Consider the following 17,939-nt stretch of genomic DNA (forward strand, 5'->3'; position numbering starts at 1 on the left):
CTCCATTGAAAACGGCAAACAAGGCCAACTGAAGACATAAGTACTGTTTGGCTGGTTGAGAAACATGGGCTTGTGAAGCTACCAAAGACAGTAAAAGACAGCACTAAGACCTATAAAGAGGCGTTGCAATGAGGAGACGAAGAAAAGTTTAAAACCACATATTGTAGACTACCCTTTCACAGACTGCAGAAAAGAAGTGTCAGAAGATAGAGATTCTCAAACTGCAATAGACATCCAAACATCGGTAGACGTCCATGAAAGGCGAAGCGGTGCTGAGACTGACACATGTGCGACTTCCCGCATATGTAAAATTTTATTGAGGAGGAGCAAAATGGTTGGCAACGTGGATGGCGAAGCAGAGAGTCAAAAATTACAGAACCACCACTCTCAAGATGGCAGCACGTTTCTAGCGCCTTGCCGGATGGCTCACGGTAGACCAGTGCCCCCCCAAATATCTTCCAACAGAATAGAAGTATGCGTCACCGAAGGGCCATGACGAACGTCGCAGGACTGCAAGAAACAAGTAAGAGAAAATGTGCTGTTGGGGGATTGCGCTAGCTTTTTAAAAACATACATAGCGGTCGAAAAATAGCAGCGTTGCTCAAACAACCCCAACAATAAAAGACAACAGTGTCTCCTCAATTGAAATTGCAGGTGATCACAAAACGCTCCTTGGAGGTTGAAGAGTTATTAGAGATGTTTCACTTCTCTTTACTACTGAGCTGGTTCAGACAAATGTACAGAGACTTCTATCTCAGTGAAGGAAACAGCAGGTTGAAAGAGGATGAAAACACCAAGGTGTGACATTTGCAGGCACGTTGTGCACACATAAGAAACGTGAACATTGTGTACAGTGTCCATGAAACAAATTAAGCTAGTCTAATGTTATTTGTTATCACGCCAGCCATAAATAGACTGATATTTGTTACATTCCAAAAATATATCTTTGGATCGGATGATCTCGCCCTCTAGGTTCCAATAGTTGATAGAACTAACTGTATTATCTTTATACTTTAACCCCACATATGTGCATACACAAACACTTTGTAATACTAATCCCCAAACACTTATATATTTACATATTCAGTGATCCTGACCTGCCTAGCCTCTATGTGACATATTTATTTGTTAATCTTTCCTGACACACCCAATACAACTGTGTACATGTTCCACTAGCAACCCTCCCATCTGCTACAGACATGTACCTACTGACGCAGTCCCCTGAAGATGTGCAAACCTGATGATCTTTCCCCATCTATACACTTGTTCTTCCTCCAGCATTCTCTAAAGCCATGAAAGGCGAAAGATATGAGAATAATATACAATGACAGGACTACTACTTTCTTGTACTTTCTACTAGTGCCTGTGTGGTATGAAAAATAGCAGAGGATGCTGTCATAGTGATTAATATTTTTTAGCACATCTTTTGGAAAACATACATCAGAGTCATGGTACACAGTACAACTCTAACTATTCACATCTTCAAAGCCAAATATGTTCCCATTAGTTTCCCTAGTAATAACCAATGATGACCTGAGGTAACTCAAAGCCTAAATGCAAAAAAGCTTTGTCAAAGACTGCAGCAACTCTTCTTAGATCTAAAATGTCATCAGGCGAACTGTAATTAGAATAATAGATGACGGTAAACCACCTCTTTGAAATTAATGTCAATATGTGCCACATCTGATCAAAACAGAGAGGGAAACATTAAATCAGAGTTTCTCCTGTACACCTGAACAAATGTTTTAAAACTATTATTAATTTTAAAAATATGTAAAGCTCTGATAAACAACTCTATACAGACGGACAAAGCTAGAGATGCAGGGGGTTTAATGTGCAGCAATTTCTAATGATGTCCCAGATTCATCAAGCCTTAGTAATAAGGCTTCAGTAATATTTGCAAAGACACGCAAAGGAGCGATGTGCGCCACCTTGCTTGGCATTGTAAAGAAATGTATTACAACTAGGGGTGGACGGTATTTGCATAATCGCGTTACGCTAATCTCCGCGAAACAGTAAAAAATCTCAGTGAACACGCAGAAATTCCGCGAACACGTGGAATTGCTTGTATCCATCCATGTTTTTTGGTGCAGTCACAGATTTAGTAAATCTGGGAATGCGTCAAAATGCTATGACTTCCCCAGTGAGGCGCAGGGAAGAGAAATATATTTATGTCTCCCCATTATTTCCACGCAGCACACATAAAAATAGGAAAGTGCCTTGAATGGTTATTTTTGTGCAGGAAGGTATCCCTTCCTGCACACACCAATCCTGTACCTAATGTAGACACCCTTGGATGATGGTGCAAGAGGGCCTGCATTGACACTAGGCAGCACACAGTGTGTCAGCGCAAGGAGGGAGAAAAAATACTCCATAACTTACATATATGGAGCAATTCTGCTCTCTCTCCTTCATGCAGTGCAGCACCTTTGCTTGAAAGTTAGTAAATATCTCCCTCTCTTTCCTGCATTCTTGACAAATGTCTGGAGTCCCTGTAAAGCCCTGAACTGAAATTGATATATTCCATACGTCATTGCTGTCCCTGTCCCTTTCTTACCTATTCAAATGTAAACATTTACTGCCCATTTCACTGCCTGAAGAATATTTTAGGTTTATCCATTGACACAGTGATCAGAGATTGTTTCTTTCGAGAAGCCCATGAACCCTTAAATTGGTGGGAGAGACCATTTTCCTCCAAATGGTCCAGTTCATACAAGCTTCCCTTGGCATGTGCACAATAAACTCTTCTTTCATGGTATACATGAGACTAATGTCCCATCTGACAATTCCTATATATTTCATAATTTCAACCTAATCAAGTTGGTAGAGGGCTGAGTAGTCCAGTAAGGGAATTATTTGAGGACTCTTCTTCATCATTCAATAGAGATATCAATGTAAATCTTCTTTCTACTGCAATGTTGAATAATAATGTGATGAATCTTCATTTGAAGAGGGCTGGAAATCAGAAGAAGGATTATAGGCTCCTGCAAAAGAATAAAAAAAAAAATGTTTAGGTAGTTACATAAGAGCTGTCAAGATACCATTCTGATTGCAGTTATTTGCTTCGTTGTTTGTTTAGAGGTTTTCCATCACAAATAAGTTGCCAAAAATACAAAGCACTCGAGTATAGTTAAAGATGATGACCTCTCAACGCATGAACCTGCAAGTGTTTTTACTGCCACCTCAGAACTGATAAATCTAAAACGCAATTGGGTGGCTTGAGGTGCTGTCTAGTACTCAGTAATTCTTTAATTTGAGAGGGAGAGTACCTACACGTTTAAGCATTGTTGCAATACATTTAAATGGGAGTGAACCGGCACTTCCTAGCATCAAACAGGTACTTTACAGAGTGAGTAGCTACACTTCTAAATTTCGATTACCTCAAGCCAGGATCTACCAAATTTGTATTTAAATGAAGAGCATGAAAAATTAAATCTTCAAAAGAAGTACTGCTGGTATATTCAGTATGCCAAAGGCACTCTTTATCCCAGCATGATAAACAGAAACATGCGCCACCAAGGTTCAGATTCTGTCAAATCTTTCACCTGGTGCAAATGGATAAGAGAGATATTCACATATGAGAAACAATAGAGAGATAGTCACATAAGATAAGAAAATAGAGTTTCAGGGATGGATGGATCCTGGTGCAAGCAAGAAAATGACACCTTTTACAGCTGTTTGGGTAGAACAATTAGGGTTCAACGTGTTACTTAGGGATCTGGGCCCCAGTGCCAATGTACCTGTTGCACCAATGGTAGCTACGCTTATGGCGCTTAATTTACGTTTACTGGCCTTTTTTGGTCCTGCAATAGAACAGCTTATATTGTTTTAATCAGCCCCAATGAATGACATTGAGTGATAGATGAAAGGAAACAAAGGGGTCCATTCAGCAAGAGAACTGTGTAAGTAGGGGCAGAGATTTATAGTTAAGTATAAATGTACATTTACTTGTCTTCCTATTCACAAATGTGACCAGTAGCATACCTGGAAAGCTTCCTCAGGCACAGGTGTCCAAGTGAACCAAGGGGCATGTCATGTGACAGCCCAATAATGACCAATTGCCTGTGTGGATTTATAGACTATAGAACTCCGCACAGCAAGAATGCACCCCCCTGAGCAAATTCACAATTTCTTTCTCTGCTGGGAAAGATTATCTGCTGAAAAAGTGCTTTCTTTACAATACCCAGAGAAATATGTGAGTGATATGTTCCCCTTGCTATCCATAAAGGGGGATTACTGTAGCACTTGATTTGAGCAAATCTCAGACCAATTTTAGGGTAGAACAAAGAAGAGTTTGAGAATGCCCAGAAATTTACATTTTTGTTAGCACTCCAAAAGTTTTAAGACAAACCATGCCTTGGAATGCGTACTTCCCACCTCATTAGTGGGATTAACAAGTGCAGATTTCTTTGCAATCATAGCAAAAATATATGATGTAGCAAATGAATTATGCCTGTTAGGACTCCCTGGATCACAGGCAGAATATTGGAAATCAAATTATTGTGTGGACAAAATAGTATGGTAAAAATATCAAGGACCAAAATAGCCAGAAGGTAAGTATAGATTTTCGGACCTTCAAGATATATAAATATATAAATACCATTAAGGTACATATATGTGGAGTTATATATAGTAAAACTTTGCTTACCTATAGAAACTTATCTTCACAATATTAGTATCCTCCATATTCTTGACATGATATTTGGTCCTCACAATATTTTTACACCAATATTTTTTCTAAATACCAAAATCCTGACGTGCATTCTTCGCAGGCACAAATTATGAACTTCACGGGACATTCCAACAGGATGTGGTAAAAGATATGGACCCCTTCGCGGGAGTATGTCATTTGGATCATGAATCCCCTGAGTGCTGTAACAATTACAATGTTCTGGGATGGGTTGGGAAGCGGCTCCCCTCCCGCATAAACGGAGTGTCGCCAGATAACCCTTGAACTGTACTGGAAATATGTCCCAACCGTCTTACAATGTAATACACATGTGAAATATTGATTATGTGCTCACGACGACGTTTCAGACTTGTACTGTATGATGAGCTTGTTTAATAAAAAGAATATGTAAAATAAAATGATGCACTTCGGCAGCAATTTACTTTGTGAATAGGCCCTAATGACAACTGCAACCCTTTAAAGGCAATAGGATCAGAGGCGGCATTCTGAACTGACTAGTTTTACTAAACATGTACTCTGTGCTTTAAGTGCTTTAAACTTGAAAAAAGATGTGTTTGTGAAGAAAATATCTACAAATCAATTGTCTATATCTATCTAATGTGGTCATCCTACAGTCGGGGGAATGTGCAGATACATTGAAGTCTTAATGAGAGAAAAGAGTAGAAGGGTTTTGACACGTTTGTTTGAGATATGGCCATTTTGACAAAAGAATGCACACCAAGAGAAGGTAACATTGAGAGAGAGAATGCCAAACATGCTTAATCCAAAAGACTGTATTGCTGTGGAGCACAGTGAGAGAGGAGGAGAAAGGGCTCAAGACTAAAATTGAGCCAAATAAACAAAGTCAAGGTTTTGAGCTCCTGGAAGGAAGATGTAGCCAAAAGAAGATAATGTAAACAAAGGCATTTTCCGAAAACAGCTAACTATTGTGGCCACACCTAAGGTCTTATTCCACCACTGTTCTAACGCTTGTCCTGATGTTATCTTCAATATTAAATTTTTTATAACAATTTTATTAAGCCTTTGGCCACTTTTAGCCTATGCGTGAAAGTAGTCAGTGAATTAAACAATATGTGTATCATTTATATGTCATAAGAGGCAGTAACAACGGGAAGCAAGAACATTATGACTGGTATGTGAAGATAAATATGAGATGAAACAGAAGCTGAAGTACACTCAAAGATTCAGGAAAAATTATGACTATTATTTTCGAATGTTTGAGGTCAAGGGTTATTACTTCTCTTCATGGCTATTGGTGATATTCTCGCTACTGTGGTGGTTCTCATTTAATCTCCTTTTCTCTGATATTGCTTACTGATCTTAGGTTGTTCCCTCTTCTAAAAATATCCACTACGATGATTGCCACTTTTTAGGTCTGGTGCAGTCAGGAGTGCCACTTTTTAGGTGTGGCGTAGTCAACACCTTCAGTCATAAACATTACATGGAAAGTGTATGTGGGTCAGGCCCTAACTGCACCTGGTTGCCTTAGGCTACCTTCCATTGGTCATTGCTTGTGAGGATTACCAATCATACATGCAACATTTTACGAAGGTTTACTTTTTCAGCTGCGTATGAGTGAGATGGAATGCAGCTAAAGATATGGCAGCTGTTCCGGTGACTACAGGTGACATTCTTCAACCACCCAAGCAGGTGAGCTCACCCCAGGGTGACAGTACCCCGTCCCATGCATTTGGTGACATGGCAGGCCAGCACATGGACACCAGGTACCAGATATCCTCATCTGATGCCAGCCATAACACTACTGATTCTTGTAATCCAAAGATACTGAGTGACAGAGAGGGACATTCAAGAGAGGGACATTCCAAAACAGAAATGTGAGGAAAATGTGTTTTTTAGACAAAGTTAAAGGTTTGCAAGGGGTTCTAGGTAAGCAAGAAATCTGATGGGAGCTACACAAATCACCCTGTCCATGATTCCCATAGGTGTCTAGTGTTCAAAAATCTACAGGTTTGCTAGTCTTCCCTATCTAAGATACGGCCCAGAATCCACAGCTGCTGCCATTGCAGACAATGGGTCATTTTTTTGTGGAAAAATGGAATGCATCCACATTGCATTTTGGCCTGTTTTCTGTTGTGGGCACTAGGCCAACCTATACAAGTGTGATTCCATTTTTATTAGATGATGTTTGTAGATATAGAATAGTAAACATGTGCTACTACCAATTGCATTTTTCTGCATGTTTGCCTTCCAAATGTAAGCCAGTGTGTAAGAAAGAAGCCATTTTAAATGTTTTCTCTGAATCCAATGTTAGGATGGGTACCCACAAATTCAACGATGTACAACTAGCTACTGCTGGTAAACTCTATATTTTGGGCCCATTTCAGAAATACATAGGTTCCCTTGATACCCACTTTTCACTCTACATATTTTATCATATAAATCGGTCTATACTCAATACACAATGAAAAAACATTGTACAGTTCACTCAGTTGCTGGCTCCGGGTACCTAGCATCCTCTGAGAACCTGCCAACCCTATATATCCTAGCAACCAGAAGGATCTAGCTGACATAATGGTATATTGCTTTTATAAATCTCCAATTGTAACAAAAAGGTATTGATGAAAATGTCACAAATGGCTGCATTTTTATACGCATTTTTAATATTGAGTTCAACAGTTAGCGTGAAAACCCTGAGGGAATTACACATATGACCCCTTGCTAAATTCAGGATTTTGTCTACCTTTCTGAAATCAACAGTTTTCCTGGATGAAATCACAAAAAATGGGCAACCTCTTTGATTCAGCTCTGCATGCTCCTGAAAGCTGGGAAGAGTGCTACTTGTTGAGGCCATTTTAGAGAAAAAAAAGGTTTTCCTATTTTTACCCAAAAACTCAAAATGTACCTATATCTTGCCTATTTTCTAGGCCTCCTCCGGGGGAATCCAGAAGCCATGGGTATCTTTAGAATCCCTAGGATATTGGACATAAAAGACGCAAATTTGGAGTGAAAACCTTATATGGACTAAACAACTATGACTGTATGAGAGCAAACTACTCCAAGTAACCAAAAAAGGGGTCAGCACTTGGGGAGGGGAAAGGCTCATCAGTTAAGGGGTGAACTAAATGACAGGTTTTCTTTACTTATTTAAAGTAGAAAATGTCAAAAGTGACAAACGAATGGCACATTTCCCACTGCCCATGTAGGCATGTTTAATGTTTTGCAGGAATAATTTCACACACACCTCAATAAAATTTTGCACAGTGTTAAAGACATTTCTTCTAGATCATCTTTTAGTGCTGAAAGGCAAGCTCGTTGGGTTAACCAAAATGTTTATGCTGTTAATTTTGCGAGTTTGCATTCTTTGAGAAGGTAGTACGGTCCTAGAGTGGTTAGGAGTTAAACAAGCATTGGCATAGCCAATAGGTCTCGTAGTTGGGACCTTATAAGCATTCAGTTATGTAGCACAATATCCTTGGTGCAACAACACCAACTGTTGCATGGCTAAACAATTATAAGGTCCCAAAGGCGAGACCTATTGGCTATGCCAAAGTTTTTTTTTTTTTTGTTTTTTTATTGCCATCTTGACATGAATATGTATCCAGTACTTTTGTAAATAATAAAGCACTGTATCCTTTTCACAGTCAGGAAAAGTACACAAAAAGTAAATTGAAAAGATAATATGGCATTGTATGAGTGACGCAAATAACATAGGTTGGTCAATGATATGCGGGGTCAAAAAGAAAAAGAGCATTGGCATAGCCAATTGGTCTCGCCTTTGGAACCTTATAAGTGTTTAGCCATGCAACAATTGATGTAGATGCACCAAGGATATTGTGCTGCATAACTAAATACTTATAAGGTCCCAAAAGGGAGAGCTATTGGCTATGCCAGTGCTTGTTTTTTATAATTATGTATGAGTTGTGGTAGCCTATATTGACATCAGGATGCTACCCTCTAACATAGGGGTCCAGGCAGTCTTGCTGCCCACCTTGGAGCCATAATAAGGAGTCTAATCCCAATTTGCACACCCAGGGGAAAGAACGCACCAATAGACAATACAAATGACTTTTATTTATTATGTATGGGGTTGGGGGCTAGCTCATATTGGCATCGAACAGTATCCCTTCACGCCAGGGGATAGGACATTCAGGGAAGCCAATCATCCCAGGGCATTTCTGAAACCTAAGGACCCAGTAGAATCCAGAAGTGCACTGCCTGATTGGGTCCCTGTATGATGTCTTGCCACGAAAACCCTGCAAATAACAAAACAGTACAGAAAAAAAAAGAAAATCTACTTTTTTTCCATGACAGATGGCTGCAAAAATGGGCTGGGCTCTACCACTAACCAGAAAACCCTGCTAACCATGGGCATTTCTGAAAACTTGAGACTATGGGGAATCGAAGATGGTGTGGGCCTGAATGGATCTCAGCATATTTCCTAACCCAGAATTTTGTACAAATGTTTGAGACTGGGTTGAAAATAACAATTTTGCCCATATTTACGTGACAGAAATATTGGGCATTTTCAGCCAAAAACATTTTACCACTTTGTGTTCCACCGAGTCTCCCAAGAAAAAAAAAAGTGACTCACGTTTGGCTGGGCCCAAGGTGGGCACAACATATGTAACCAGAATGGACCAAATCTTAAACAAGTAAAGATCAATTGATACTACCACTGGCTCACACAGGCCAAAATTGTACTGGTTCCTTTCTAGTGCGATAGGCCATGCACAAATGTGGGATACTGTTTTCATCAGACTTGTGGGTATAATGGACTTTTGCTGTTGGATGCAAGTTCCAAAATGTTTTTGTCACATATATATGAGGACATTTTTCTGCACATACTTTGACATTTATAGAGCATTCTGGATAAGAAAAAATGGTAAGATTTATACAAGCCTCACGATCCTGGATTACCCAAAGTATCTGGTTTTCAAAATTTCTGGAGCATGCATTTTTTCTGTGTCCAATCCAATCACGGGCCCTAGGTTGCAGCTTCCCCCCCCCCGCCCCCACTAGAAACTACAAGGTAACATTTTTTTAACATATTTATGCCATCTATAGAGCACCCTGTATACAAATCCATACTGCGATTAACGCATTCCACAACAAACACCCTGGGTCTGGTAGGATTCCTTATTTGCCAGTTGACATTGCGCTCAAATACTGCAGCCACCGCCCAGAGAGTGAGAGGTATTTAGGAAACGTTAGGCATAGTATTGTAGTTTAGAAAGTATTCTGGTAAAGAAAATGTACTGGGATCGACACAAACACCATCACCTTGGACTACGCAGATTGTGACTAGGATTTAAAAAAGGTTTTGGGTTGATAGGTTTTGCTGGCAACTGGCAAAGCCTAAAGACTGCTTCTAACCACATCCTCCGAATTACTACTATTCAAATGAAATATTGTTAGAAATGGGATTTCTGGTTGGCTGAGGCGTGCGCCAAAGTCATGCAGAAACCACCACTCTAGTCAGGGCAAGGAAGTTACACTCCAAAGATAACCCCTGCTCACCCCCTTGGCAACGTGACACGAGCAGTAAGGCTGAACCCCGGGGCAATGTGAATGAATAAATGAAACGAGATTTATAATGCGCAACTTAGCCCAAGGGCATCAAGGCGCAAGGCAAAGCCACAAATAAAAACAGCGAGTCTCAAAGTTACCGGATCCATGGCTAAGAAGTAGACCTCACCGAACAACCAAGTTTTTAAATCCTTGCGAAATAAAGCCAGAGATGGTTGGGCCATCAAATCGAGGGGAAGGGAGTTCCAGAGCTTAGGAAGCAGAGAGGAAAAAGCTTTCCCCTCCCATCTGGCCTTGGCAAATCTAGGCACTCGAGGAGTTTTTTGGTGGAGGATCGAAGAGCTCTAGTTATTGTTATTGTTATTGTTATTGTTATTTTAATTTTATACCGCGCCTAATCACCTGCAGGTCTCTAAGCGCCCGGAAAAGATGGTACAGGACAATAACATAACAGGGTCAGAGCAAAAGATAGCATTGGATTATGCCATGCTCAGGCTTCTCCTGAACAATAGCGTTTTCAGGCTCTTTCGAAATCTTAAGAGGTTTCCTTCCTCACGCAGCCCTCCAGGCAAGTTGTTCCACAACTGGGGAACCAATACTGAGAAGGCTCTGCCTCCCTTCGTCGCTAACCTATAGCGAGAGCAGGTCAACAACTGCGAGTCCGAGGACCGAAGTGATCTCGCCGGGCAGTACAGTTGTAGGCGCTCCTTGATGTAGGCCGGAGCCTTACCATAGATGGTCTTATGAGCTGTACACAAACTCTTAAATTCCACTCTCTCTTTAATTGGAAGCCAATGTAGGCTTTGAAAAAGGAGTTGGAAGGTAAGGAACAAGAAGGGACCTGATACCCTCCGACCCCGAGCCATAGATGGCCCCATGGGCTAGGCAGAGAAGCTTAAACGAGATCCTTGCCTGAATGGGCAGCCAGTGAAGGTATTTCCTCGCCAGGGTAACTGAAGAGAGCCTGGGAAGATTAAGCACCAACCTGGCTGCCGCATTCTGGACCATCTGTAACCGATGGACAGAGCTCTTATTCATGCCCACGTATAGTGCATTACAGTAGTCCAATCTTGATGATACTAAGGATATCGTCGCCTGCTTTCTTCCATCAAAAGAGAGATATGAACCTATCTTTCTAAGGATCCTAATGATCCCACAACATGTGGATACCGTCCTGTTAACCTGAAGGTCAAATGAGAGGGAAGTATCGATCAGGACCCCAAGGTTCCTAGCCGAGAGGGATGGAAGAGGGCAATCCCCCAGGGAGTCCAGCCACCAATCTTTAGACCAAGTATCATGCCCACCGCCAAAAATCAGAACCTCAGTCTTTTCTCCGTTGAGTTTTAAGAAGTTTTGCACCATCCAGCGGGAAACATACAGGTTTTAAAATTGAGGGCAGAATCTTTCACCGACTGGGTAAGGGAGACCATGATTTGGGTGTCGTCGGCATAAGACAAGACCTCAAATCCATAGGATCTCACTACCTTGGCAAGTGGGGCCACATAGATATTAAAAAGAGTGGGACTTAAAAAAGATCCCTGGGGGACCCCACATTGCACAGGAGTGGAAGGAGACAGGAAATCACCCAGTTTAACCCTCTGCTCCCTTTGATGGAGAAAAGAAGCTAGGAGTCTGAGGGCAGAGCCCCCAACACCCATCTCCCCCAGCCTGGAAACCAGGATGGAGGGAGACAGGGTGTCGAAGGCCGCTGTCAGATCAAGTAATACCAACAGGGTGATCTGACCCTTGTCTACCTTCGAACGGATGTTATTAATCACCACAGTCAGAGCTGATTCGGCCGCTGTCAGATCAAGTAATACCAACAGGGTGATCTGACCCTTGTCTACCTTCGAACGGATGTTATTAATCACCACAGTCAGAGCTGATTCGGTGCTGTGGGCTCTCCGAAAGCTGTGCTGTGAAATGTCCAAGAGGTTTGAGTCGTCCAAAAAGGTGGTAAGATGTTGATTAAGGTGGACTTCAAGTATTTTGGCAGGGGCAGGAAGCAAGGAAATGGGTCGGAAGTTTTTCATAACCCCAGGGTCCAATGAGGCTTTCTTCAAGAGAGGCTTAACCACAGCCAATTTCCAAGGAAGGGGAAAGACCCCCTCCGTAATGGCACGGTTAAGCACCTCTAGAACAGGGGCAAAATCTCCTCCCTACAGCTCTTCAAGATTTTCAAAGGATAGGGGTCCAACGGAGAACCCGATTTAATCCTGTCAAGAAGGTGATTTGATTCTTCAAGGGTAAGAAGAGGGAAGGTGAGAAGGCTGGACCCAAGATCAACAGAGGTCAATGCTACACTGGTGGGTGAAGGGGAAAGGGAAGGACCAGACCCCAGGTTAAGCCCCTGATTAAGAGTGTATATCAGCAATTTTTGTGTGGAAAAAAATGGAAATCTTATTGCGGAGCTCCTGGGATTCAACTATGGAATCCACCTTCGGAGTGACCGAAAGGGAGTCAATGATCTTAAAAAGCTCCCTAGGGAAACTCAAGGAACTGGTCAAGTTGAGGAAATAGGACTTTTTTTCCTCGATAATGGCCCTTTTATATTCTTTCAGAAGGTGTTTATGTTTTTATTCATTCTCAGTGGAGTCCAGATTAGCGCGCCAGAGCCTTTCTTGCTTTCTGCATCCTTGTTTTAGTCCTCTAAGTCTATCAGAGAACCAGGGAGCAGAAGGGCTCTTCCTGGCAGAGTAATAAGGTTTAGCGGGGGCTAGGATGTCTACCGCCCCAACGATGGAGTTAAAAAGATCTGCTGCAGCTAAGTCAGTATCCTTGTTAACAAGGGGACTGAAGCTGTTCAGGAACGGTGCAAGCGCTTCGTTGTTAACATGTCTGAAACTCCTTCTGAGTTGCCATTTCTTTGAGTCAAGGACAGGAGGGGGAATATTATCACATTTAAACTCAAATGGCACCGCCAAGTGATCTGACCATGCCAAGGGGATGGGCGGACCAGTCTTTAGTCTGTGGTCATTCGAGAAAACCCCATCCAGTGTATGACAGGCCAGGTGAGTGGGACCATCCACAAGTTGGAGCAGACCACAAGCCTGCAAGGGTTCGATCAGGGACAAAGTATCTCTTGAAGCCAGATTCTCTAAATTAAAGTTAAAATCACCCAGAAGAGTGAGATTGGGGCTATCGATAAAGGGTTCTAAAAGCCTCATCAGGTCATGACTGAAAGAGGTTCTAAGGCCTGGGGGTCTGTAAACTAAGATGCCAGAAAATGAAATCGTGGGTGAAGAGTTAATGGAGAAATATAGGGCCTCAAAGGAATCTGCAGAAGTGGAAAGCTGTTCGATTCGACAAATAGAAGAACCCTTATGGAAAATACCCAACCCACCTCCTCTGCGTCCAAATCTATCCATTTTCGTCAGGGCATAGCCCGTGGGGATCGCCTCGCCAGGTCTGGACCGGAAGAATCCGAGATCCAAGTCTCTGTAATGAACACCCACTTAACTTACACAATGTAAGTTAAGTATTTGCGCACGCACCCACCAGCAACAACATCCAACGCCCACCACAAAGGAAACTCCACACAAGGTATATGTAAAAATAGCCTTTGTATTATAAAACACATTGGATAATAAATACACATTTACAATGTGCCACTGGCACGGGCAGAATTTACAGGGGAATGATGTACACGGGACAGGGCTACGTGGGCCACTTTGAACATAGCACATATAATACCTGTAGCACCAAATAACTAGGATAGAACACCACCAGTAACCACTGGTGAAAGGTAAGTACCACCTACGCAACCCTAAACACGGCAGGGAAGCATGACCTCACTAGCAACCCCTGTACTAGGAAGAACAACCACCTAAGAATCACTATACATTTAGGGGTATAGGCCTAAACATTACACATGATGCATTACAACACATTCAGAGGAGCAGGAAAAACATAATTGTGCATAAAACACATAGGCCAAAACCTGTGACTGTCTCCAGGCCAACTGACCTCTCTGGGGCTAGGACGCCCTGTGTCTGCAATGTCAGGGGGCCTAAACGGAGCAGCTGCCCACTAAGTGCTGGGCAGCTGTAACTGAGCCTGGCACCAGCGTGCCTCCTGGCTCTCTTCTGGGGCTCTCAACAACTATGCCACCACTGGGGGAGCGGCCCGCTGTCAGCCGGGGCCGCTCTACCTCCAGAAATGCCCCCGCTTCGGTGGAGTCCCTCTCGGGGGATTCGGGATTAGAAACTGTGCCCCTGAGCCTCTTGTGGGCTCTGAAGAAGGGATGCCCCCGGAGCCTCGTGGGCTCTAATTAATAATGCTGCCCAGACGTTGGAGTCCCGCTCAGGGGACTCTGAATCCAAAACTGCCCAAGAGCCTCTCACGGGCTCTGAATAAAGAATGCCCCCGAAGCTGCTCGGTTTAAGGGGGGAGCGGCCCGCTGCCTACCGGGGCCGCTCCGGGAATATGCTCGGGCCCCCACGGGGCTTTTCAGAACAATGGTGCCCCCCACATCGGAAGAGCCTCGACCGGCTCCGAATCACAAGTGCCCTCCCACGGAGAGAGCACACTGGGGGGGCGGGCACCGGCAATGTGCCCCGACGCCCCCCTCTGCAACTACCAATACCGGGCCCCACTCACCGGTCTCTTCAGCGCTACTTCTCGGCGGCTGCACTCCGGGGCTCCTCTTCACGTTTGGGAGCCTCGGGGGGAAAGGCGCCGGCTTCTTCTTCCCGCGTCGGGTGGAGGCGGGGTGAGCTCCCGTCCTCCTGGGCACTAAGGACGCCTCTCCTCACCTCCTTGCACCGGAGCGCGGGGTGGGCTCCCGTCGACTTCCGGTTTCGGCCCAAAGTACTTCTGGGTCGTCGCAGGCAACGCGGCGGCCCGGAGGGAGAGGAAGCAGCTCACGATAGCAATCCGGGGTAGGCACCCGGTGTAGATAAATAATAAAACGGGGTGGGCACCCGTCTTAAAGTATAAAAAGTGCACAAAGGCGCAGGGTGGGCACCTGCGCACGGGGGATAATTAAACATATAAAACCAGCAATAAAGCGTAGCACTCGGTGCCCAGCCCAGGGTTTCTAGGAGGAGAAGCGCTTCTCAGGCACAAACACCCCCCCAGGATGCAAAATAAAGTGATCCCAGGCGCTAGGGGAAGCAAAAGAAGTCCAGGGATTCCTTTTTAAGGAAGTGCAGCCCTTCTCCCTCTTGGAGTGTAGAAAATAAAGCGCTCCCAGGTGCTGTAGAACAGAGTCACAAGTCCAGGCAAAAGTCCTGTAGGCAGGCAGGGGGGCAAAGGATGGGCCCACGATCCAGCTCACAGGGCCCTCCAGGCAGGAAGGCAGTCCCAGTGGCGGTCCTCCTGGCGCCCAGCAGCAGTAGCAGCCCCCCTCAAGAAAGGATCCAGGAAGAGAACCTTTTGCAGGGGACACAGCCCCTTTTTATACATGGAAATCCTTTGTCTTTAGGTGCAGGGTGGGGGGGAAACCAGTCACAGCTGATTTTGGAGCACTTTGTTTTTCTCAGTCCCTCTCCCTATTCACTGGCTAAGCTAGGAACATTAGACGCACAACAGGGGGCGGAGCCAGCATTGTGTGGGGAAAGCCCAGCCCTATTCAGGTCCCAGGTGCACTCCTCCCCGGCCATCAACATGCAGATCTCCCATTCACCACTGGGGCAAACCCATCCTGACTCCTGGAGCCTGGCACACCAGACAGCTCCAGCCAATCACACGCCAGCCAGTCATTTCTCCTTAATTACACATATATGCCAACTTCTAGAAGTGGCACTTCCACACTAGGTACATTCACGCCGCACATATCATCGCGCAGCATTTAATCACACGAGTCCGTACATACCAAACTCGAGTCTGCACACCCCATGCATCAGGAACTACCAGGGACACATACATTCCCCATGCATTCCTATGGGAGGGCAGGCCAATCTCACCACACGCACTCAGAGTACGCACGCACTTTCCACTGAGACACAGTGAAAGTGCGCAGAAGCCAAAAAATCACTAACACCAAGTCACCTTAACAAGCAAAAAGTTTAGGGGTGAACCTGCCAGAAGGGCCAAGTCCAACAAATATCTTGCTCTTTACATGTTGCATTTTGGAGCCGTAACTGTCCTAAGCAATAGACCCACAACACGGTTTTAATCACATTAATATGCAGTTTGTTTACAGTGGTTGAAAAAGCCAAAACTATAGTATTAATTAAGCACTTCATAAAAAACAAGCTATTTGCGAATAGCAAACTGCATTTGTTTATTTTATATAACTTCCATGTAACATCAGAGTACAGTGAGAAGTCTTTCATTTCACCTACTAATGTAATTCTGTAAAAATAAGTGCACTCCGATCACTTTCCGTAAGAATCCCGACCTCAACAGCTGCCATGGGCACCATAGCTCAAAATATTACTAAAAGAAGGCTGCTTTATCATGTGCTTGCAACTACAACTAGAAATAAAGAGGTTCAATATTTCTCCAAGGCAAATGCGATGGGTACCCTCCAATGCCTATTGGTTGGAAATTGGTCACTCAGTCTCTGTACACACGGAAATATTGTTTTCGCCATGTTGGGTCATATAGACACCCAGGTCGAAAGCATTACTAAACTGGTCAAGACCAGTTTGCCAATTCCTCCCAGAAATAAATTGATACTACCACCTACAGTGACTAACTTTCTGACTGGAGCTAGACCACTAATAAAACATTGCAGTTCCAGAAGCATTCATGGTGCTCCGAAGCTACAGCCGACCACTGAAATGCTAACCCCACCGGTTCTGTGGACTTTTGACACGCCTTGCAAATCAACCACCCTTCCAAGTGCCTTAGCAGCAGCCCATTGGCAGTCTTGTAACAAAGCACACAAGCAACTCCAAGACACCCTACACACAGTCAAATGGCAACATGTCCAAGGCACATTCTGCTGAGAGATGGACACTAAGGGGCTCTACTGAAGACTACCTTTGAAGGTTAAACATCACAAACAACATGAGTTTAGAAAGCCTCCTTCCCTAAATAATAGTGTAATCTCTTGGACAACGACTATTAATAACCAAAAGCTTCAGCAAGATGGACCAACTGCGAAGTCTTAAAGGCTTGTCATGTATGCTCCTGATCGCGTCTGTACATGTTTCCGCGCACTGACTTACCATCAAGTTAAACTATGAACACTAACAATGACGTCCGTCTGCAGTCAGCATCGCCTGTCCAGGTGTCCACATCTATCATAGTGGTGTTTTCGTTGCAAAGAACGCAGTGACCATCATCACTGGACAACTCACTCTCCAAAAAGAGTTATCCCCTGAACTTGCCCACACCCACCCCTCCTCCACGGTGCCCGGCTAATAAAAGGAAGCTGAATGCGAGTGATCTTACTTAAGTTCCATACTATATAAATAAAGTCTGTTACTAGCAACGCATTGCTAGCACCACATACGACGATAATCGTCTAAAGGACAATTCTTAAGAGCTGAATTTTGTGTTTCAGCAAAGAAAAAACAAATGATGACATCCAGCTGTATGGGAATAGAGAGGCTTTAGATTTTAGGCTGGTACAAAGGCGGGGTGATTTGCTACAAGGATCCTTGGAGAGTGCACTGTCATGATCCCTTCGTCGTATTTCATTACCGCCTGGGCCCTGAAGCCAGTCACAACATTCCACTGAAAACCCAATACCTCCCACAGAAAAAGAAATGTTGTATCAAGAACAAAACTCACCGTGGTTCCTGAGATACTCTAATCCTGACTAGGAACCTCTTTAAAAAACAGTTAAAATAGCTAATAGACATGTGTT

At 43.7% G+C, this 17,939-nt stretch overlaps 1 protein-coding gene across 1 annotated transcript in view; it reads right to left on the reverse strand.

The window, feature by feature from the left end:
- Positions 1–273: 273 nt before the first annotated feature.
- Positions 274–17,939, reverse strand: part of LOC144762471 (adhesion G protein-coupled receptor F5-like) — a 937,058-nt gene continuing 919,392 nt past the window's right edge. The window contains exon 26 of the mRNA XM_078647684.1: positions 274–2,984. Coding sequence (XP_078503810.1) covers positions 2,908–2,984 — 77 coding nt within the window. The 3' untranslated portion in view covers positions 274–2,907. The remainder of the gene's footprint in view (positions 2,985–17,939) is intronic.

The sequence above is a fragment of the Lissotriton helveticus genome, chromosome 6 (assembly GCF_964261635.1).
Source record: "Lissotriton helveticus chromosome 6, aLisHel1.1, whole genome shotgun sequence".
Classification (NCBI taxonomy): Eukaryota; Metazoa; Chordata; class Amphibia; order Caudata; family Salamandridae; genus Lissotriton; species Lissotriton helveticus.